We start from the raw sequence: 24,302 nt of genomic DNA, 5'->3' as shown, positions 1-24,302 counted from the left end.
ACTACAGCTCCCAGAACTCTTTGGAGAAAGCCATGGCTGTTTAAAGTGGCATGATAGCACTTTAAATGTATGGTGTGAATGTGGTCATAGTCTGAAGGTATGCAATTATCTTGCTTCTGAATCAAAGGGCAAATAGGAGTTTCATCACTGTCTGGAAAGGGAGCTCCCCTAGATCCTTATGCTGTGAGTAAAATGCCTTGCCTTCCAGGGAGGAAAGGTAGGATGGAAATACAAGAAATCATATCTGGTGCATTGTAACTCTTTGGCATTTTCTGCTTATTTCTCCTTATCATTTGTACGGATGCGTAATCCTTAATTCTCAAACCCCTTACGTTGATTCAAGGTTAATAATCTTAACTCCGGTTCTTGTCTGAAGCTGTCTTCTAGCCTAGTACACTAGTATTTCACAGTTTTTTTGTTTTCTAAACCAGCAGTGTAACAAATAGAACACATTTCACAGTTCAGTGAATTGACATCTGCAACAGGATGCTATCTCTCCCCCCCCCCCCGTCTTAATATTTTGTTGTTGTTTTAATTGGTTTCCCCGCCCTTCGGTTTGAATTGCATTTTTAATTGGGTTGGTTCATGCAGAGTTTTCTTTTTTGAAAGCAACAACAGCAATATTGCATCGTGTTTCCAATTTGGGTGCACTATCCATGCTGCTACTTCCCAGCCCCAGCCCCCCCCCCAAAAAAAAGCAGGGGGGAAGGGGAGAAGAAAATGGCAAATCAGCTTAATCTGGCTAGCCTGTTATCAGTTAGTTAGACAAAACAGACTGAGCTAAGTAGGGAGACCTGTATTTTAGATGAAGATGACTCTGGTACTCACATGCTATTATATGCATTAGTGACCTCTACTGGAGAAGGACAGAGCAGAGTTTGCCTTAGCAAGTGTGTTGTGTTTAGCTTAGTGATAGCTTTTGCTAGCACATGGCTGCTGCCGCCTAATTGGACAGATTGAGCACTTCAGTGGTCTGGGCTGGAGAGGGAGGTGGGACTGCCTACAATAGCTGCACAGCAGTTGGAGCAAATGTAAGATTCCTTCTAATCCCAGCACACTCCTATGCAACAAAATTAATGCAACAGGGTTTAGGAAGGAAATTCTATAGATGCCAGAAGTACAGGGCTGAACAGCTGGGAGCTTTCTGCACTGTGTTGGGGGGTGCTTTAGGTTGTCTCTTAACTGTGACCTTTTATAGGATTGGTCTAGACTAGGGGTAGCGAACATGGTGCCCCCCCCCCGATGTTGCTGGACTCCCAACTTTATATGAGCTCCAGTCGGCTCATGTACCTTGGTTTTTGAACAGCTTAGTTCTCAAACGTTTTGGCTCTGAATGTCGCAAGCCCAGAAGTGATTGTTCCAGTTTCCGAACTATTTTTGGAAGCCGAACATCCGATGGAGCTTCTGTGGCTTCCGATTGGCTGCAGGAGCTTCCTACAGCCATTCAGAAGCCGCACTTTGGTTTCCGCACTTTGGTTTCAGAAGTCAAACAGACTTCTGAAACTGATTCCGTTTGACTTCCAAGGTACTGTATGACTGTAGTAAGGGATGATGGCAGTTAATAGTCTGGCTGGGGGAACCTTTTAGACCACCCCACTCCTCAAATACACAACAAAAAACTATAATACAGCACCTTAGTGACCAGTTTCAAGCTGTTGTGATGACCCTACATATAGAACAACCAAGATCCAACAAAGGCCTTGCAAGTGATCTTTCAACTTTGCAATCATCCCAGCCCTGTGGAACTTTCCCTGCACATAGGAAATAATATGCATGTATTTGTCACGTCTGGTGCTGGAGGAGACTCTTGAGAGTCCCTTGGACTGCAAGAAGATCAAACCTATCCATTCTTAAGGAAATCAGCCCTGAGTGCTCACTGGATTGGGGCGTGGGTGGTTGTTGTGACCCGGCATTATGATTTGGTGACTTATTAGGGTGTCAGGACCCACCCGAGCCTGTTTTAAACTGAGTAGGACTTAGTACGCAGTTTGTACAAAGTGAGAGTGCAGCTGGAGCAATGAGCCGTTCTGTGTCCTGCTATGCCACGTTGGAGCCGTTGAGCCCTGCTGTGCTCTTGATATTGCTTTGGCTGACTGCCTTTGATGCAGCGAGCCTTAGCAGAACCCACCAAAGGCATTTCTGCATGAAGCCGTGTCACTTCTCCCCTCGGGTTTTGGAGAGAGAGTGCTTGTTTTCTTTGGTTGCAGCTCGGTGATTCACTGGGTGGTGAGGGTGTTACTTATCACACATCCTTGTCTCCTGCTCTAAAGCCCGGGGACTTTCAGAATAGTTGACATTTTTATAAGCATCAACTAATAGCAACAGCAGTGTGGCATAGTGTCGGAGCAAAATTGTAAGGAGACCAGAAAGTTGACCAGGCCTGGGTGGAAGGAGGAGGACTTCGCTGGCTGGCCCTGGAACAAAACTCTCGGGAAAACAGACGTATGTGGGGACGCCAACCCATAAAGTGCCGTTCAGAATTGGTAAACATCGTAAAAATATAAAACAGAAAATAAAAGTGGAAATCCTGTTGTTGTTTAGTCATGTCTGACTCTTCGTGACCCCATGGCCCAGAACACGCCAGGCACTCCTGTCTTCCACTGCCTCCCGCAGTTTGGTCAGACTCATGTTGGTAGCTTCGAGAACACTGTCCAACCATCTCGTCCTATGTCGTCCGCTTCTCCTAGTGCCCTCCATCTTCCCCAACATCAGGGTCTTTTCCAGGAAGTCTTCTCTTCTCATAAGGTAGCCAAAGTATTGGGCCTTTTTTTTTTTTTTGCTGTGGTGTGCCAGCTGTGGAACATTTCCCACAATGAGTCTTGCTAGGCACCACCCCAACTTCCCTTTAGCATGTTGATACCCCCCCCCCCCCGGTAGCCCTGTTTTGGCTACAATATTCTCAAGCTGCTATTGAAGGAACAGGATGGAGCAGGACCCGTTGGCAATCCTAGTCAGTGTGTCACTGTTATTAGTCTAGGCCGACTCTCCCCCTCTTCACCTTATGACAGCTGATCTGTGCCCATGCGATAAGCAGATCTTATTTGCTTTCTGTTTAATGTACTCCAAAGTATGCAGCAAAAGTAATAGCCATCCGAGTATGTGAAAATACGGCTTCCTCCTAATGAAGTTGGAAGCAACTACGTAATGAAGCCTTGCAGCATCCCTTTGAAGTACAGTACATAGCATTGTTATTGTTTTTCTTTTACAGATGGGGAACCTGAGGCACAGAGAGTCTAATAATCTTGCCCAAAGTTTCCCACTAGCCCAGCTGGAAGGAGAAATCAGGAGTCCTGAAGCTGCTCGATACCACTGCATTGCATAGTGTGCAAGGAGGGGTAAGCAGAGCATTGTTGGTAATTACTGGAATGAATGGACTTCTTTCCAATGACAACTGCATTGGCGCCATCTGGATATGCTTTATTAAATGTTGCCTGCCTGCCTGCTGCATCTGGATGATGTCTACTAGGCATCATCCAGATGGCTAGAAAACCTCGCAGAGAGAAAGGTTTCACTATGGCTCTTTGAGTAGGAATTGGTAGGAATAGACAGGGAGACTCAATAGGCTACCTAGACATATGTAGACATTGACTGCTTACTTGGTTCATCTAGTACAGGGATGGCCAACTCCCAAGAGAATTAAAAACTACCAGTGATCTACCCCAGTGATCTACCCCCTTTCTTGAGGTTCAGGTCAAAGTTGTTGAGCTTTTATAGGGAGGGGGAAAGCCCTGTGTTTTTTTTTGGGTGCAGGACAAAAAAATGAGCTTTTTAGGGGAGCCAAAGTCATTGAGCTTCTTGGGGGGGGGGATCCAGTGATCTACCACGGACGCCCAGTGATCTACTGGTAGATCACGATTTACCTGTTGGACGTGCCTGATCTAGTAGAAGCTATTTTCACCCCTTCCCTCAGTCAACCATGCAGGCCAAAGTATAACAAAAGCTGCAATTCTCTTATTAAAACCACCATATCCCTTGGCCAGGCCAAGTGATGACTGATAGGATTGCAGCTATGTAGAGTTTTAGAGCCTTATCAGGATGTAAACATTCCTGCTTACAGTACAAAGAAATCCTTTATGCAGTCTTTGCAGCTAACTGCACAGTGGCCTCAAAGGGAATGGTTGAAGAAGAGGTTGTCATCATAGCTGATACTTTAAAATGTGCTACACAGACAGTGGTTATTGGGGTGCAGCCTTATAGGCTATCAAGGGCTACTAGCCAGGATGGCTATTTTCCACGTCCACTGTCAGAGGCAGGATGCCCCAAAATGCTAATGCAGGCATCCCCAAACTTTGGCCCTCCAGATGTTTTGGACTACAATTCCCATCATCCCTGACCACTGGTCCTGTTAGCTAGGGATCATGGGAGTTGTAGGCCAAAACATCTGGAGGGCCGAAGTTTGGGGATGCCTGTGCTAATGCATAGAGACCTGATGCTCTCAGGTAGTGCTTTTGGGCTTCTCGTGAGCATCTGGTGAGCCACTGTGAGAACAGAATGCTGGGTAAGATGGGTCGTTGGCCTGATCCAGTGGGTTCTTCTCATGGTCTTACAACAATATTGGAATCTGGCATTTTCAGCTCTGCTCTGGTAAACTTATGCAGTGTGGCAGAACTTCTCATCCAGGTCAGAATCTGGTAGGTGCAAATTCCATAAGCATCCCACTCCCCCCCCCCTTCTCTCATTTTATGTGGCACATTGAGAGACCAGTTCCCACAAGCTTTTCAGCATGGCAAGATATGAGTTATCACAAAACATGGGTTGAATTGCAACTGGCTGTTTGGGCAAGCAGTTACCTATCCTTTTGTCTTTTATCCAGATTTGTGACTTAACCCATGAGAAACTGTTCTACCTGTGGTGAGATTCATGTTCTGTCTCCACTTTTGGAGCCTCTCTGGGAATGTTTAAATCAAGAGAAGAATTCCTTTGTGTTTCCTGTCCCTTCTGCCTCCCTCCCTCCCTCCCTGCTTGTTTAAGCACATTTTAACGAAGGGGTGCTTCTCCTTGTGTCCAGTTGCAACCCCCCAAAAGCCATCAAACGCCAAGACTTATTGAAAGGTTTATGTGCTTGAATGTGTACTGTGCTAAGGGCCGGAGCTTAGTGGTAGAACATTTGAATTGCATGCAGAAGGTTGTAGGTTCAGTCCCTGGCATTTCCCAGTAGGACTGGGAGAAAGACTCCTGCCTGAAACCCTGGAGAGCTGCTGCCAGTCAGTGTAGGAAATGCTGAGCTAGATTGACCAGTGGTTCTGACTCAGCATAAGGCAGATTCCTAAAGCAACACTCAACTGCCCATTTCATTTAAGTATTTTACAGCCTGCCCAATTCATTTGCATTTTTCTTTGTTTATTTCTCCACAGACAAAAAAATGGGATTGTAGATTCCCAGCCCATGGAGGTGATGCTGTCTTGGTTTGGGAAGGAGAGGACTGTAAGTAAGTAAAGTTTTAAAGTTGCATTATATGGTAGCTCGGTGGTGATTAGGAAGCATGGAGACGTGTGAAATGGACAGCAGTGTATTTTTCTCTCCCAATTTCATTTCTCTCTACGATGGGCCTGTGGTGTGCTTTGGAAGCAGATCACAACTCACCTCTGTGTCATATATTTCTCTGTACTGAGGCGATAACCAAGTGTCTCTCCATCGCAAATATAGCCAGGTTTCTTAAAGCCAGTTGGGACCCTGTTTGGAATTAACATGCACTAGGTGGGAACCGCAAGAAAAGTGTCCTATGTTTATAGGACATGACTCCCCACCCCCTAAATAATTTTGGGAACTGTAGTTTGTTAAGGGTGCTGGGATTTGTAACTCTGTAAGTGGTAAACAACAGTTCCCAGGATTCCTTGGGGGAAGCAATGTGTTTCAAGCGTGCGCTAGCTGTATGGTGCATATACAGCGCCAGTTCAGGATCCCATTCAACTCCATTCTAATCCCCTCCCCAACAGCCAGCCCTCATGGGGTTGTTTTTCCCCCCCTTAAGAGTCCCCCCTCCTGCAAAGCCTTGGGGTTTTCACCAAGAGTGCTCACACCTTCCACTTGGTTGGTAGGTGGTGCTGTTTTCACTGCCTACATAGGCTGCCTACATAGAGGCTTCACATACTGTGGCAAATATTAGTGGGGATCGAAGTGGAGGCTGCAAGCCAATCCCAACATGGGGATGGGGATTCCCTCTGCCCACTCTTGGAAGCTGCTATTTGCCAAAATTAAAGGAGAACCCAGGAGATCAAATCTCATATCTCAGCTGTCTTATATAGTTTATCCCCGGGCCTACTGTGCCCATTTTACAGATTGAGGGATTGAGGCTGGAAGAGGAAAGAGCAGCTTGCTTACGGCTACATAGTGAGTTCATAGCCAAAGTGATTTCTAAACCAGGAACTTCCTAACAGCTTGGTCTCTTCTCTTCTCTATTGTACAAGTTGTTGTCTTTTTAAAATAAAGGTAAAGGTAAGGGGACCCCTGACAGTTAAGTCCAGTTGCAGACGACTCTGGGGTTGTGGCACTCATCTCGCTTTACCGGCCAAGGGAGCTATTCAGGTATCTTCACATCCCTAAGTTTAGCATTAATGTCATTGGATTTTAAAAACAGATTAAACTGCATTTTAGAGTACTTTTAAAAATATATGTCTGATACTCCTGTTAAAGATTAGATAGGTACCATCTCAGTTGTTTTTTGAGCACCTAATGAAGACCTTCCTCTTTCAGCAAGCATTTTAAAGTAGAGATCATTCCTGTCTGTATTGGCATTGCTTTAAAATGTTTTGACCTGTGTGTTTGCCACCCTGGGCTCATTTGGGAGGAAGGGTGGGGTATAAATAAATAAAGTATTATTAGCATGTGTTGCAAGAAAAAAATGTTTGTGGAATGTCCTGGGTTTAAATGTAAGAATATTAGAACTTTATTCACAACTTTCACTTGCAAACAAAGGTTTTGTGCTTAGAAATAGGTAGCCTTGAAGCTCTGACCTATTGATGCAGATGTACGGTAGCCATGGTCATGAAGCTGGAAGCTTGTTGCAGACTCAGGCAACTATGGTTAGGAAATAGGGAGCTTGCTGCTGGAGTTAGTATTTATGGTGATACTGCACTATCTACACCAATATTTAGGATTGTTGACTTTTAAACCAGTGCTTGAAACCAGAGTTCAAAGCTGCTGGATTGCACTAACCATGGCTAGTGCCCATTCAGGTAATGTTGCACCATAATTAACACTAACTTGAGAAGGGAAGGTGGAATTAGCACAGGTAAGAAAATGGAGATCTGTGTAAGTCTGGTTTACACTCCCAATCTCCTAACTCTGTTTGGGAGATTATCAGTGTTTACATCTGTACTAGGGTTGTATTTGCAATCCAATAACAAGAGCTTCCAACATGTAATTGTTATCACTTCAGAGCTTTTACCACAGAACTAGCTGGCCCTGCCACGCGTTGCTGTGGCTAATCCCTGTGACTGCCACCACCCTGTGTCGATCCATGACGTATCCCGCCCCCTCCTCCCCCACCCCCGCCTCATCCCTGTGACTGGCCCCACCGTGTCCTGACCTATCCCGTCCCCTCCTCCCCCAACCTCCACCTAGGCGACTCAGTCTCCATTTGGCCTAGTCTGTAAAGGCTTCGGCCTGGTATGTAAACGGCAGCTGAGGTACTGTTGAGAGGGAAGGTTCTATAGGTGTAGTACCAGTGTAGCTGCTGCTAGAGGGAACTGGTTTGCAACCTGGTTCTTTTCCCAGCATGCACTTTTGGCTGAGTTGTGTGTTCTGGAACAGGGGTTTCGGGGGGGGGGGGTCTTACGTGGCCCAGGTGTGACATTTGTATTTGCAAACTTTCTAAGATCCTTCGGACATTCGCATGGGACGTTGTGTCTGAATTTGAATGCAATCGGTTTCAGAAAAAAGTGGAGACACACCCACATGCCCTTTTTACGTGTGTGTGTGTATATATATATATATATATAAGAATTCCTAGGAAGTGTGTCGTAGCGACGTAGATCCTTGAAACAGCCACCTATTCAGTGTTGACTTGGTGTATGATACCTTTTGGTTTCTTTATTGCATAGTAATGGGTACATGTTGCTGTTGGAACGATGACCCTTATTACCGATCACTTAATGATTATTTTGTTACCACTTAACACCTGTTAGCTAACATGTTGGTAAAAAGTAAGCATTCTTTTATTCCTTCATTTGGTGCACGTTTATGGATGCATTGAAAACATGTTAGTTATTACTATTTTACCCCCCTGTGACCCATTTTTCTTGTCATGCTGGGTTATTTATGTGTGTACAATTTTGTAACAAGAAAATAAAAAACTAACATTTTTTAATGTTAGTCATGTTATGAGTCTTGAACTAGGTGCTGCTGCTTATCCCAAGTATTTTAAGATGCAATCCAAGAATAGGCATACAGTGGTACCTCGGTTTATGAACACAATTGGTTCTGGAAGTCTGTTCAAAAACTGAAGCGTTCATAAACTGAAGCGAACTTTCCCATTGAAAGTAATGAAAAGTGGGTTAATCCGTTCCAGACGGTCCGTGGAGTAACCGTTCATAAACTGAAGTGAACTTTTCCATTGAAAGTAATGGAAAGTGGATTAATCCGTTCCAGACGGGATCGTGAAGTACTTAAACTGAAGCGTTCATAAACTGAAACATGGGTGTAATTGGTTCCGGAAGTCTGTTCATAAACTGAAGCGTTCATAAACTGAAGCGAACTTTCCCATTAAAAGTAATGGAAAGTGAATTAATCCGTTCCAGATGGGTCCGCGGCATTCATAAACCGAAAATTCATAAACCGAGGTGTTCATAAACTGAGGTTCCACTGTATTTAATTTTCCTTCTGCCATATAAGTGGCACCGATGTAGCTCTTGTTTCCTCCCTGTCCTCTCCTAGTGAAATAAAAAAATTCCTTCAGTAGCACCTTAAAGACCAACTAAGTTTTTATTTTGGTATGAGCTTTCGTGTGCATGCACACTTCATCAGATACAGATCAGATCAGATACAGATCAGATGTGTATCTGATGAAGTGTGCATGCACATTAAAGCTCATACCAAAATAAAAACTTAGTTGGTCTTTAAGGTGCTACTGAAAGAATTTTTTTATTTTGTTTCAACTCAGACCAACACGGCTACCTACCTGTAACTAGAACTCTCCTAGTGAGTCTTTGATGGCTCTGTGTGAAACATCTGAGCAAAAGTGCAGCTGCATAATCTTTGCTGAAGAACTCATATGTTGCATGAGACACCAGAGGGCACCAGAAGAGGGAGGGAAGCAAACCATTGGTGTCGTAGGGCATTATTAGTTGTTGCATTAGCACCTAAACTTACATATATTGCATAGTTTTAAATACTTTTTTTATGCTGACAGCCCTGTGCAGCTTTTTTTATGCTGCTTTTATTGTGTTCTTATATTTCTGTACTCCACCCTGATATGAGAGGGAAGTATTTACAAGCTTTTATATCACTGCTAGATCAGATATTCTGCGTATATTCAAGCTAAGCTATTTGCATATGAGAACATGCTCTTTTCTCGAGGGCGTTAGAGCCAGAGGACATAGGTACAAGTGTCGCTGTCGAATGCCAGAAGGTTCAAGTGCATGTTAAAAAAAGAGAGGCAGCTGTCAGCAAGATAAGTTCTCAAAGCAGAAGCTGGCTTCACCATATGAAAAGGTGTTTACAGTGTGAATCAGAAGAATGGCTTTGCCTTGGCTCTTGAGGAGATTTAATTGTTCTGCATGTGTGCACCTTTCTTGGTAATTTGGCGGCAGAGCTTTTCTTGCTTCACATGCTCTGTAATGTTACCCTGCTTGAAATTCCACCCATGAAAGTAGACACAGCTGTCATCAAAAGCCATTAACAGGTATGTGCACACCCATTTTTAATACATTGGACACAGGATAGGCAGTAAAGAGTCTGTCAGGTTAAATAACGCTTCTTGAGAGTGAATAGCAAAGGTTCATACATGTGATAAGGAAACCCACCCACCCCCGCAGTCTCTATGGGCATCTTTTGTCTTGTTGGTTGATGTGGCTTTTCATTTCCCCTTCTATGCTACCTCCAGGCAAGTGGCACAAGTACCAAATAAAGATTAAATTAATTTCAGGAGGGCAATGGGACTCTAGAATTCTCTTCCTAACTCAAGCTTGCTTGCAAATCCATGAAAATATCTTCTAATTTCAGTGCTTTTTGTTAAAGTTCTTAGATAGCAGATTTTGTTTACCTGAAGGTGCTGAAGACAAAGATATTGCTTTGGGTTGTTTTTTTTAAAGAAGCTATTATTACAATTTGTAAGTGTCTCAAAAACTCAGTGAATTTACAATTCAAAAAACAAAAAGAGCTGTTGCAATTGATTGAAAAAGCTGCACCTGTAGAATTTCTGCCTAGATGTCCCCCCTCCCCACTGAACAACCAAGATGTGAGGGTGCATGGAATCTAATATGTAAGCGAGCGTAACATATAAGACTATACTAAAGTCTTGGCTGCTTATGTGGCATGGGAGTTCTTTACCATTTCCATATTTACTGAAGCTCGGCTGGACGGCTGGAAATTATAGGCCTTAACCTTCATCTTGAACCAAAGCTGCTGTTGTTTTTTTAAAACACATATTTAAAATGAGACAAATCCTTAAATGCCAACACTGCTAATGCATTAGCTTTAACAGGGGTTGGGCACCTCAATCCAGGAGCCAACAGTGTCATTCCAAACCCTATGTCTTGTCCTTGGGACTCTTTCCCAGGCTCCAGCTCTGACTGGCCCTGTTTTGCATTCTCCATAAGTGGGTTTCTGTTTCTGTTTTTGCCTGGCTGAAATGTGTCATTCCAGTCTGATAATGTCCCTTGCTTGCCTGGATGAAAGAAAGGCAGAGAGCACTGTGCAAGTGTAAGCAGAAACTACCCTGCTGTACAAAGATAGTATTTCAATTCGTTGCTCCACTCATTTTTGCCTCTGCGCCACCAGCCAAGGGGACCTGACACTCTGATGACAAAAGGTTCCTCACCCTTGAGTTAGAAGGAGAAACCATTTTAAAGGCCATCCAGTTTGGTGTACAGGGGTGAGAGCCCACGGGTTCCTGTGGCTTGCGGGGAAGGCAGCCTTTCAATGTCATGAATTTTTCCTTAAACCTTTGTGGCTTTTTGCTTATGGCAACCCCTGCTGCTGACCAATCACAAGGGACAGGTTTCAGAGCTCCTTTTATTTAACCACACCAGTTAATCAGTTAAAGTTTTCAGCCGTTGGCTTACCACACCCCCAGATCCCTGGTCAGATAACTGCCTGTATTAGCATATATTTGTAGCCATTGGAAACTTGGTATCCAGAAGCAGCCTTTACAGTGCTGCTATGAGTGTGTTGTGTGTGCGCGCACGTGTGTGCGTCCCTCGGCTGTGAAATTTTCCCCAGTTGCTGACTCCCTCTGGAAAGGCTGCAGCTGTAAACAAGGTAACGATGATAAACACAAGAGGGGGTATCCAGCAAGCAGTCAGGCTGCAGGTGTAGCTGGACCGCTGAAAAGATCGCCTGCATGCAGATTAGCACAGATAAGACACCTCAGGTAAGGCAGAAGCCTACTTTTGTGTGAAAGGTAGTGATTTGTGCGGAAAACTATGGCAAATACAATACATTTTAGTAGCTGCTTGGGAGTAGGGGAAACTTGCTTGTTTGAGATAACAGTGCTGGTAGTCACAAAGGGTGGCCAGCTTGTGGCGGGAGGAAGGTCACTTTTCTTGTGATGAAGGTCTGGAATCCATGGTAGCCTTGTTAAACTATGGAAGGCACCACATTGAGCCGCATGAAATGGAAGTCCATCAACTTGGTATCTGTGCATGCACATGAAAGCTCATACCAATGACAAACTTAGTTGGTCTCCAAGGAGCTACTGGAAGGAATTTTTTTTAATTTTGTTTGGAATCCATGGGAGTAACTTGCCACACAAGTGGTAACCCTATCCATTGGCAAGCAGTCAGACTCTGTAATAAAACTTGGTGCAAGCTGACAGTTGAGGAGTCAGAGTTACAGAGCATGTATATAGGGGGCACTGCATGCTAAGCAGTTTTTCAGAACGTGTGGGATTTTTTGGTCTTCTTGACAAAACTTTTCTATTCCTTATCCTAAGCATTTTTTCTCTCAACCATGCCTAAATTACCATTGGTTACAGTTTTCAGAGACCAAATAAAAATGCACACGGGAGGGAGCAATGCAGCCCACAGACTACCCTTCTGAAGAGGAAAGTGAACTTAACCTGCAAGCTGTTGAGATTCTGTTAGAGTTTTGTTGACTAGAAGGATCTCACCTTTGGCATTGATCGGATCTGTTATCTTGACCATACAATATTGCTCTCTTTCCCTGATCCTTCCTTTCTCAAAAATGGGTAACATCTATTTATTTAAAATATTTTAGAACTGCCCTTCATACAAATGGATTCCCTCGGGGTAGTGTACAAGGGGCAATAATAAAACAGCATAACATGCTGTTTAACATGTGTTGCTGGAAAAGTGGTTGCAATCTGCTCAACAGGAACCTGCATATTTGCACTAACATTGTGTGCAAACTGGAGACGGTGTGCATGTGTGTGTGCCTATGGGAACATTATTTAAATACTCCCATCCTTATTGTGGATTACATTTTAGATAAGCATAAAGGGGGGATTAGTACCACTTCACGCAATTCACAGTTAAACTGCAACATTAATAGCTTAAAGAGGCTATGACAGACAATCACTAGCATGACTTAGATATATTTGTGGAAGGTATACTATCATTGCTCATAGCCATAATAGCTAGAAATGCAAAATCCCTGTGTTCAGGGGGCAATAACCTGCATATTACCAGATTATATTATAATATTAACTTATTAATAGAACCCTGATGCATGTGTCAAAATTTGCTACATGCTACATATCTGAAGCACATTTTAAACCAGCTCACCTCTTTCATGGATTCTCCCATGTAATTATCATCAACTGTAGTTTGTAGGAGTGCTTAGACACTTCTTGGGAGTCACAGAATAATTACCTACAGTATTTTAGTTTTGTAGAATATTTATACTTTACATTGATTACCATACAGATTTCTTATTATTCACAGGGTATTTAAACATTTAGGGCCAAACTAGATATGAAGCCATTTACACAATTAGCAATTTGTTGTTTGATTTTTAAAAAGTGAATAGCAAGCACAAAGGTCTGTTCCAGATCAGGACCTGGGCTTGCAGGGCAGGTTGCTGGGGAGTTTAACCCCCTTTTCCTAGTTGTAGCCTGGATCAAGCTATTTATTTCCCCCCCCCTTTTTAATTAGCCATTGTCTTCTGTTATATTCTGTTGGAAGCTGCCCAGAGTGGCTGAGACAGCCCAGTCAGATGGGTGGAGGACAAGTCATAAATAATAATAATTACTATTATTAAATCACTTATTATTAATAATTGCTATTATTAAATCACTTATTATTGGGAGCTGCCATAGGGAACTTGCGGGTTCTGAGGGGATTCTGAGGAGACTGGACAGAGAACAGAGACGGGGGAGAAGGAGCTGTCCAGAGAATATCATGGTGGGGAGGGTATCGTCACCATCATTTTATTTGTCTGCCGCCTTTCCATAGTTAAAACTATGCTGAAGGCGGCTTACGACACGACAAGATTTACATAATTGCAAATGTAACAGAAGTCAAACAATAAATAAAAACGCATCAAAAAGTACACAACCAAATGGAAACAATTTCCATGTAAATCATAAGATCTAAAACTAAAGATACAACAACAATATCGATAATAACAGCAAGCTGTAAACAGTACTCCAGCCCAAGAATCTGTTCAACAGCCTCAGCTTTTGTGGTTGGAGTCAGTCAGCACTCCACTCTCCCCGGCCAGATGGGAAAAGGCCAGCAAGGCAGGGTGCAGGTCTTCCAGGGTGAAATGTACTCGGAGTTGAAAGTGAATTTCATGCTCTTTATTCAGCTCATAGTCATCAAGGGGAAGAGGAGAAGAAGAATGGCTCTTTTCCCAAAACCATCTGCTTATATACATTATTTACACAATGGGCCTTGCGTGATTGGCTACTTCAGGGCTACACCTGTGGGCCAATTATATTGTGGATTGACTTCTGCCTGCAGCCTGATTGGCTGCTCCTACAGGCCAATCAGGTAGCAGATTCACTTCTGCCAGCCGCCTGATTGGCTGCTCCAGCAGGCCAATCAGGTTGCGGATTCACTTCCACCTGGAGTTGGATTGGGTAGCTCCCGCTGTTTCTGAATCCTATTGTTCTAGGATTCAGCTCAGTACATAACACCGGGCTTAGATAAAAATGTAAAACAACACAGATAAAAATGTAAAACAATTTGAAAATGGAGCCCTCTCTGCTGAGCAGCAGCTGCAGTCCTTGTGAAGCCTGTCAAGCCCCCCACAAGCCAGGTGGAGAGAGGCAAGGGCAGGGCCCATCAGGCCCTCAGCAGGGAGCCCTCCCTGGGCGGCTTCCCTCACGCAGCTGTGCCCATTCAGTACCCTGCCAGGGTGTATGGCTGAGCCGAAGCTTATACCAGCCTGTATCCCAGGACTGTGTAGCTGGAGGCAGGTCTAACAGACTATGAATGCTCCCTTGTGTCTAACTTGGCTATTAGATTGCATTTCCTGTTTGCTTGGGGTTAGTCCATAATTTAATTTATTTGTTTGTTTTTAATTTCTATACCGCTTTATATTTTTTAATAAGAATCTCAAAGCGGTTTACAGCATATTAAAACCAATAAATCAATAAAACATTAGCCGGGCAATGTTCCTCCGGCCTCATGAGGAGCCTCTTCAGTGGGGTTGGGTGAGTGTGGGCCTGGCCCCCTAGGCCAGGTGGAAAGGGCCTTGCAGGGAGCGGCCTCCATGCCTCACAGCCGTTAATTGTGCCTTTAATTCCATTGTTCTCATATTAAGTATAATTTCACACACGCAAACACGAATGGCCAGTGGTGTGCGTGGGGGGGGGATCCATATTGGGACTCTAGTGCTAGGCTAGGGTGGGGCTTTATTTAAATGCCCCTCCCATACAGTGGTTGAAACGAATTGAACTCCCCCCCCCTTTTCTTTTTTGCAATGCAGATTGCAGTACAGTGGTACCTCGGTTTATGAACACAATTGGTTCCGGAAGTCTGTTCATAAACTGAAGCGTTCATAAACTGAAGCGAACTTTCCCATTGAAAGTAATGGAAAGTGGATTAATCCGTTCCAGGCAGGTCCGCGGAGTACTCAACCTGAAGCGTACTTAACCCGAAGCATGGGTGTAATTGGTTCCGGAAGTCTGTTCATAAACTGAAGCGTTCATAAACTGAAGCGAACTTTCCCATTGAAAGTAATGGAAAGTGGATTAATCCGTTCCAGACAGGTCCGCGGAGTACTCAACCTGAAGCGTACTTAACCCGAAGCATGGGTGTAATTGGTTCCGGAAGTCTGTTCATAAACTGAAGCGTTCATAAACTGAAGCGAACTTTCCCATTGAAAGTAATGGAAAGTGAATTAATCCGTTCCAGATGGGTCCGTGGCGTTCGTAAACCGAAAATTCATAAACCGAGGTGTTCATAAACCGAGGTTCCACTGTAATGGGTCCCTCAATCCCGATTGAGACCATAGGGTTAAAGCCCCCAACCCTTGTATAGAAGGGGCCTGATATGGACTGAGGACCTCATGCTGGCAGCTTGTAGAAACACCACACACTGCTCAATGACCCAGTTAAGTTCACTGCGTAGCTTGAAAGGGACTTTAAATTATATACCTACCTGAGTTGTTCCTTTTGCTTTGCCTCCTCTATTCTCCTGACTGTTAAATGAGACCTAGGTTTGTTCCCCCACTTCTCTGTGAAGCTGTCCATTAGTCTCTCCCCCCCCCCACCTACTTTCTGGAATCATGGAGGCTGATGGCTGTGTATTTGGGGGGAGAAAACGTGCTGGCATTCTCCCTCCACTCCATCTCACTGTAGTTTGAATTCAGATCCCATGGTTCCCTCTACCAAAAAAAACCCCAAGCAGAGCAACAAATAAATGTTACCATGTCTCGTTCTGCCCTCGCTTGCACCCTTAAGGAAGCAAGATGTCCGCCACTTCATAAAAAAATAATGCAAAGATGTCAATTTTTTTGTTCTTTGAATTTGGCTCGTCTTGACGTTGTAGGAAGGGATGGTGACTTCATCCAAACAAAACTTGCCTAATGGAGGTCTGGTTCTGACTTGCAACTTAAATGGTGGTGTTGGTGAAATTGTGTGTGTGTGTTTTAAATAAACAGATAAATTTTAAAAAAGCCTAATTAATCAAACAGGAGCTGCCACCTTGACATTCCGCTGTTATAATTTAGAATCCGAGGGATAACATTTGAAAGAATGGAAGAGACAGAAGAAAATCACAGTGCTCTTGAGGTAAGAAGTTGCACATTTTTCCAGGAGGTAATTTGTGTTCAAGATAGGTGGTTCAGCACAATTTTGCACATGGGTGTGGCTTATATGTGCCATTAAAAATGCTCCAGATTTCTAACCCAGGAGCTGCACACATGTAATCAAATCCTTACAGACAAGTGATATAGCGACATTGGGCATTTTGGTGCAGAAAGTTTGAGGAGTGTGCTTGCTCCCCATAATCAACCATTATACAATATCCTTGTGTTGACTGTGCTTGACATATTTCTGAGAGCAAACCTTGGAGCACTACTTTTTCCATTAAGTCTATGCTAGTTTCCTGCTAAATGAACATTTCCCTTTGAAACCCATCTTTCAGTGTCATTTAGACAACAGATGAATTAGTATTTGCCAGCAAGAGGCTTGTTCTGTTTATCTTCAGAAGTTTTTTCCTCTTTACAACAGTGCTTCCTAGCACTTAAGTAACATGCCCTTTCTTCTTCTTTCAGTGCATGCAATGAATCAGTCAAACCCACTGGGCTGTAAAAATGAACTGCAGTCATGAGTTGATTGATATCTTGTTATTATTATGAAGTGAACATGTTCTGTGAAAGGGTTTCTAAATATATTTTTCTGCCACTCCTAGCTACAACTCAGTCTTTCGGAAAATGCTATTTTGCAAAGCCCATTTGCTTGATTACACAAATCTCTTTCCCTGAAATCATGTACTGATGTGACCACAGGTTCAAATAAAGGGAATAATGTCCAGTATATTGTAATGTGCACTGTTTAAATTACTGCATAACAGGCATCCTGACATCTTGCTACTAGAGTTTTGTATTTTTGGAATGCCCTTTAACAGCTCTCCCACACGTTGCCAGCACGAACCAGTGAGCTTTTAAAACCAGCTGTTTGTAAGCAGTTCAGGTAACAAAGTAGGCTGCAGAAACCATGAGATTATGTGCATAGGCACACATTTTTTTATACCAGTTTGAGGACCTGGTTGGGATATTTTAAGATGTCACAGGATTTTGCTAACCAGCACTCAAGCCGCATGAAGGGTGTTTGCAGTGGTGGGCAACGTTGCGAATTGTCAGTCACTGTGGACAGAGAGTCATGAACAGAAGCAGAAAGTGGACTGCAGTGCACATCTTCATTGTGATTCTGCTTTTAAAAAACTGGCTGCATATAAGTTCCAGCTTCATGATGTTGAACACCCAGTTTATTGGGTTTCATTGGCCTTGTCCAGGCATCATTCTTCTTGTACAATTGGGGGGGGTATCAGGGGTGTGCTTCATGGCCCCACTGCTGCCCTCTACTCATTAGAAGGCCAGATACTGTGTTTCTCAAAAAATAAGACACTGTCTTATATTTATTTTTCCTCAAAAAAACACACTATGGCTTATTTTCAGGGGATGTCTTATTTTTTCCCTCCTCCTCCTCCTCCTGCCGCAGCCGGCATTGCTGCTGCACCTATCACTATGTCTTATTTTCGGGGTATGGCTTATATTCCTTGAATGCTTAAAATAGGGGAAACAGGGTACCTGCAACATGGAAACTCCTGTACCTTGGAGAGCACCCTGTGTGATTCAGACCCCGTATGTTCAAGGTTCTAACTGGGTGGGGATTCCCTGTTGCAGACGTTTGCTCTCCAACCAGTGCAGGAAACCTGGGACAGTGCCAGGGACGTGACGGAGGGGACTGAGTGAGCCAGCACGTCCCCTTTCTCCCCTCCTACAATTCTAGTTCAACAAGTTCTTGCCATAGAGCTGAACTCTCCTATCAAAGTCAACTTCTGCAATGCTGTAGCAGAGTTTGCTAACTTGCAGTCATTAAAATACACGCTAAAACTTTTTTTTATATAAAAAAAATTGGGCATGTATAAGAATGAGAATATAATGGCAAAGGGCCCTTCCCCGTGCATCTCTGATGGTATGGTAAGTGTTTGCTCTGTAATCTGTATGCTTGCTCATGTAGCTCTGGTAAGCATGAATGTACCAGGACTGTGGGGAACAGGGCAAGGACAGCCCTATAGGCTTGTTTAATTTAATAGGCAATCAGATCTGATTTCTTAAGGGAGTGGAATCTAATGAGAATCAACACTTGGTAAGATTTTCACTTGCACCACACACTGCGGTATTTATCCACCCATATGCTGAGATTTACATTTGGGGCACCTCTCTGGGCACTCCCACAACTGGAAGCAGGGCAGGTGGCAACCAAGGAGGTGGCAACCAAGGAGAGAGAGTTTTGTTGGTGGTCGCTAAATTGTGGTGCTATCACTCAAGGAATTAGTTACTCCCTGCAAAAACAACAACAACAACAACAACCCTTGCTGTGAAGATGGTGGCATTAATTTGGAAATGTAAGTGCTCAGAAGTTGGGATAGTTCAAGAAAGGTTTCCCTACTGAGTGAATTTGGCTCGTGTGTGTTTCAGATGACACTGCACCCATGCTGAAAGAATGCGTAAGGATGGTGTTTGAGGCTATAGTGTCTAGCTCTGCATGTTCAGAGCACATTGGAAGGAGCTGTTCATGTTTACCTGTAGTGCTGTGCGGGATGGGGGGATACGACTCTGATTGAGCCAGGATCTGCCCTCAGGTACAGAAAATCCATGCACTCATACATAGGTATGTGCATAGAATCTCTTCCAATGCACTCGGGAGCCATGTAGTGGGGGCTGCAACTAGCCTGCATGTTCCCCTCACACAAGTGTTGTGGGGAGGTCACATAACAGCCCCCACAACATTAGTCAGTAATGGATTCCTATTGGATAATGGATTCCAAATGTGCTGTTAAGAATGAGCTCAGATTCAGGAGAACAGCTTACTGGTGGAGTAGCCAAACCATATTGGTAAGTATGACGTATTGTTATTTGTCATCACTCAGTGAAATTAAGTTTGCTCATTACTGGGCAGCACAGCCCTATAGAATTATTTTTTAAAAAATGAAACAGGATGTCAGGATGACTTACAGTGATATATATATTTCGAAACAAATGTCAAGCTTTAAAATAATTTGAGTCATATAATAGACCAAGTGCTGTTTGTGTTAGCTGCTGCCCTGGGTAAATCCACAAGTGACCTAATGACGCACATTTTATTGCAACATAGTAAAATGTCACAACGCTTGGAACCTTTCCAAGTGCTGGTGAGTAAATCAGAAATGTGAGTAAATCAGAAATGTGCTCTTCGCAGGGTTCATCATAATTATTTTATCATTGTAACAGGACATAGTTCGATCCCTTAAGGGAGCTGGAATAAATGGGTTTTTTTGATAGTGTCTATTTGCATGTGTTGTACATACTCCTCACCCCACCCTGGCACATTTCCAAAAACAAATCTTTTCCTAAGAGATCTGCCCAACCCTTTCATCTTTACATAGAAATATTTTTTGGAAGGCTTCCATTCATTTTAAACCTTGAAATGCTTCCTATGATACCGTAAGAAACATCTGGCTTCATTTGATGTTACTTTTTCAGTCTTGGGGGAGCTGTCTTAGAGACACTGTGGATTTCAAAAACTTGTGTTGGCTGAGAAAAAAACAATCTGTAATCCTATACTTTTTTAGTAGACAGGTGTAGGTACATCAAACCAGTAATGTAATATGGCCAGGAAAGTAACATGCCCTTTGTAGATATCAGCCTTCACAAGGCCAGTCAGGACTGTGGATCAGCAAAGCTTTTCTTACTGCTGTTACCTTGTTTCTCAGGCTGGGGTTAATCTTTCAGTTCTGAATGTCAAGGATGGAGGTGGAATTAATGTGCGGCAGCTGAGGAAAAGGTGAATTCAGTGCCTGGGATCGTTAGGAAAGGAACTGAAAATAAAACTACCAGTAGAATCATAGAACTGTAGAGTTGGAAAGGACCATGAGGGTCATCTAGTCCAACCCCCTGCAATGCAGGGATCTTTTGCCCAGTGTGGGTCTCGAACCCATGACATTGAGATAAGAGTCTTGTGCTTTACCAAGTGAGCTATCCCAGCTGTTACACAAATTTGTGGTCTGACCAAAATTGGAAGAAAGTGCACAGTTCCTATCACCTCAGCTCGAAAAAGGATATTGTAGAGCTGGAAGAAGTTCCAAAAAAGGCAGCCAAAGTGATCAAGCATGTGGAACAACTCCCCTTCGAGGAAAGATGACAACATTTGGGGCTTTGGGGCTTTTCAATTTAGAGAGGCAACATCATAAAAGTGTATGGTACATGGTATGGGAAAAATGGATAGAGCAAAAAATGTTCTCATTTGCTTATAACCTGACATCATGGACATCCAGCGAAGGTGAATGTTGTAAAGTTAAGGACAGGAAAAAGAGTGTAGTGTATTATTCAACTATGGAATTTGTTTCCTCAAGAGACAATGATGGGTGGCCACGAACTTGGATGGCCTTAAAGGAGGATTAGGCAAATTCATGGAGGATAAAGCTAGGTTCTGCCTCTACTGGTTTTGGGTATGAGGAATTCAAATCTGCTGTTATTTTTGGGATTGGACAACATTTAGCTTGGTAAGCCTACATTTGATGAAGAAGGAAATAAAATTTTTGGAAAATGTCAGGTAATGCTTAATATGTATGTCTGTATGTGTGTATAATTGCAAGTACCTGGCAGTCATTTTTAGTTGTATGAAAATGTACACACATTTTACTCACCAAGCAAAACTAAATTATATTAATATAGCCAATATATATATATTTTAAATTCCCAAGTCATGTTACAACTTGGTCCTGTATACCTGAATGACCATCTCCACCCCCTGCCAGAGCGGTACTTGCACTTCAACATGCTTTCGAACTGCTAGGTGGGCAGGAGCTGGGACCAAACAATGGGAGCTCACCCCATCGCGGGGATTCGAACTGCCGACCTTCCTATCCTATCGGCAAGCCCTAGGCTCAGTGGTTTAGACCACAGCGCCACCCGCATCCCAGAATTTATTTATTTAGCAGTATAACTCCTGACAGGAAAAGGTAAGCTACCTACATACGTGACACACCCACAGGGCATTAAATTTGCATTTTTGCAAAAAATTTCTATGGGGATATAATTATTTCCTTATTGGATTGAATGGTAAACCTGGTAAAGTGAAGGAAAGAACATGTATTTGCATACAAGTCAAAGGGCAAAATATCTGCTTTTATTGCTTAACCATAATTTTAAAATATTTAACCTGGTACAAGACAATAAAAAGAAATTTATTCAGCCCTCGGGTGAGATTGTATGTCTTCATGATGCACTGTGAAAGAGCTTTCCATGGCTTTCAAAATATGTGCTACAGCAGGGCAAGGACGGAAATGTTGCTTGCACTCCTACTGTTCTGCTAAATATCTTCTCACTTTTTAAAGCCACACCTGCAGAATCCAGTGCCTCTGCTATTCTGCTATCATAGTAATGTCCTGTTAAGGCCAGTGGCTTGTGAATAGACTTTTGAACTGTGGGAGCTAAATGCAGTCAAGTTGCCTTGCCCATTGCCTACACATCTAAGTAAATGTGATGCAGAACTAGCGTTGAGCCAGGATTCCCAAAAGCTGTGTCTTGCGAAATACACTTCCACGAACCTGGGAACTGGGGCTGATGGGAGTGGCAGTCCAACAACTTCTGGAAATACACAGTTCCACCAACCCTGGTCTGCACTGATGAGCAGAAACTTTCAAGGGTTTCAGACAGGAGTCTTTTCCAGTGCCACCATGGACATGCAGGGGATACAAATCTGGGACCTTCTATATGCAGTGTATTTATTATACTATTGAGCTTTGGCCCTTACCCATAAAAGGTGTTGGAAAATAGTTGCATTAATCCACCCACAGCGAAGTGCAGATAGCACTAAGTGTAAAGACTTGTTGATGGAGAAATTAGCAGGGAGTAAGGACAGTGATGCAATTTTGCCAGAGGCCCTCTGAATGATTGAAATAGAGAGAGATGGCCAGCCCTGGATTCTATAAAGACTGTTGTTCTGGAATGTGGAAGAACTATGCTTGAAGGGAAAATGTCTAGGCACTGAAAAAGCCAGTCCTTTGGATATAAGAGCCCACGACTCTACCATGTCACTATTCTTTGAAAATTTCCCTCTTCCAAATTCCCTTATCCTACAGTCTTTTAACTGAGTCTCTAATTTGTGTTTGATACAGGCATTTCACCATTTTGCTTTCAGCAGTCAGAATGCACCAGTGTGATTGAGCATCTATCTCTGTCCTTCTCTCATCCCATTGATGTTTCTTGCTGTCAGGACACCTACCGTTCCTTCATTTCAGCCCAAATTTTTCCTCTACTGTTATTTCCTCTCCACATTTCCCGAGTTCACCCTTGTCTACCGCATGGTGTTTGTACTCCAATCACTCCTTCATTGAGAGATTTGGGAACTTAAAAAGGTTGTCTCGCTCAAACTGGCTTGCCAGTATCTCTTTGATCAGAGGAATGTAATCAAAGCAAAACATGTAGACTGGTGGACTGGTAAGAAAGGCTCATGCTGATTTTGAGGACAGGCTGTAGTTAAACCATTCAGTGGTTTGGATGAGAGAATATGAAATGAGACAGCGAGAAGAGAGACTATTGCACCTAGTGATTCATACCTGTTTTCTCTCTCTCTGCACCTACTGTGTCTCAGCCTTGTGCACAGAAAACTTGTATGGCAGTGGTTTTTGACAGCTGGAGGCTATAACTAATGCTCTGCTCTCCCTTTTATCTATCTTATTTCTAGCAACCTATATTCCCCTCTGCTGTTTCTTCAAAACTCGCATGTTTAAAAATGCAGGCAAGACCCAGCAGTTAACAGTCCTAGATATTGTACAGATTCACAGTAAACACTGACATATACTCTCCCATTCCCACTTGCAAATGCAGAGATCTTTGATTATCAAAATGTACCCATCAAAGACATGACGAGCTTCTCTTTGGCTGTTCCAGTCAGCCAATTTTGTATACGTGTGTTGACATCTATGCATGTTTTATTGGCCAAGTGAAGTGAAACTTTTGGTTTAATCTGCAGATTTGATATCTTTTTCATATATATAAATATTTTTATTGGAAATTTATTGCAACATAAAAATACAATAGAAGTAATCTAAAGAAAATAAATTTTACGAAAACAAAAATAAAAATAGAGAAAGATCAAGAGATAGAAAGAAAAACAAAGAAGAAAGAGCAGCTTCCAATTCTCTATCTGCCAATTATATATATAATAATCATTTAAATTATTCAAAGCATTCACTAGTAGGATACCATCTAGCTATATCATATCATATATAGGTGCTTATCAATCTGCCAGACATAATTCTTCTCAGGCACCACAAATTAATATATTTTCACTCAAAAAGTCCAAAAGTAGTTCTTGATTTTTTAAAATTTCCATTATTTCCATTTACAGTCCAGCTCAATAAATTGTTTCCAGGGATTCCATCAGATCTTAATATTATAATCCTATAATTTGTTTTGTAACAATATCTACCTTGAAGACTGAGATTTCAGAATGGTGTACCCTGGCCACAATCACAGGAACAGAATTCTGCATACTGTATGTATACATTGGGATTTCTGTTAAGGGGCAGTGCTACTTAAAACAACAACAACAACAACAACAACAACAACAACAACAACAACAACAACACAATTTTAAAAAGAAAAAATGGCAACAACAACAACAACACAATTTTAAAAAGAAGAAATGGCAAGAATCTTCCAGTAAAGTGTTATCCTTGAAGCTGCTAGTATGCTACTTCTGTTTGTTTTTCTCATTCTCTTGATTTCATCTGTGCTAATCTGTTTGAAACATTTTTAAAGCAACATTATCAGGTTGTCGGGAGTACTCTGGCAGATAACATAATTGATCCTGCTCTGGAAAAAGTCTGAGAGCTGTGTTCCACTGCATCACCCCGATGGTGGGGGTGTTCAGCATCTCAGAACTGTGATAATGCACTAAATGGCTATTGGGTTGCTTTTTAGGCCCTAACAGGACATGACAAAGGACACGTGGTTGTTGGTGG

At 42.8% G+C, this 24,302-nt stretch overlaps 1 protein-coding gene across 13 annotated transcripts in view; it reads left to right on the top strand.

The window, feature by feature from the left end:
- Window positions 1-24,302, top strand: part of ST3GAL4 (ST3 beta-galactoside alpha-2,3-sialyltransferase 4) — a 161,029-nt gene that overhangs the window by 87,007 nt on the left and 49,720 nt on the right. For 5 of the 13 annotated variants that reach the window (XM_060268398.1, XM_035139038.2, XM_060268388.1 and 2 more), the window contains 2 exons: window positions 3,209-3,335; window positions 5,355-5,424. In XM_060268398.1, coding sequence (XP_060124381.1) covers window positions 5,386-5,424 — 39 coding nt within the window. In that variant the 5' untranslated portion in view covers window positions 3,209-3,335; window positions 5,355-5,385. Of the gene's footprint in view, window positions 1-3,208; window positions 3,336-5,354; window positions 11,531-16,260; window positions 16,358-24,302 lie in introns of those variants that run through there. The other 8 variants (XM_060268393.1, XM_060268395.1, XM_060268392.1 and 5 more) reach the window with 8 other exon arrangements.

Source organism: Zootoca vivipara, chromosome 15, assembly GCF_963506605.1.
Source record: "Zootoca vivipara chromosome 15, rZooViv1.1, whole genome shotgun sequence".
In the NCBI taxonomy this organism is placed as follows: Eukaryota; Metazoa; Chordata; class Lepidosauria; order Squamata; family Lacertidae; genus Zootoca; species Zootoca vivipara.
Note: the sequence above shows the minus strand (reverse complement) of the source record. Positions and strands in the feature narration are given on the sequence as shown.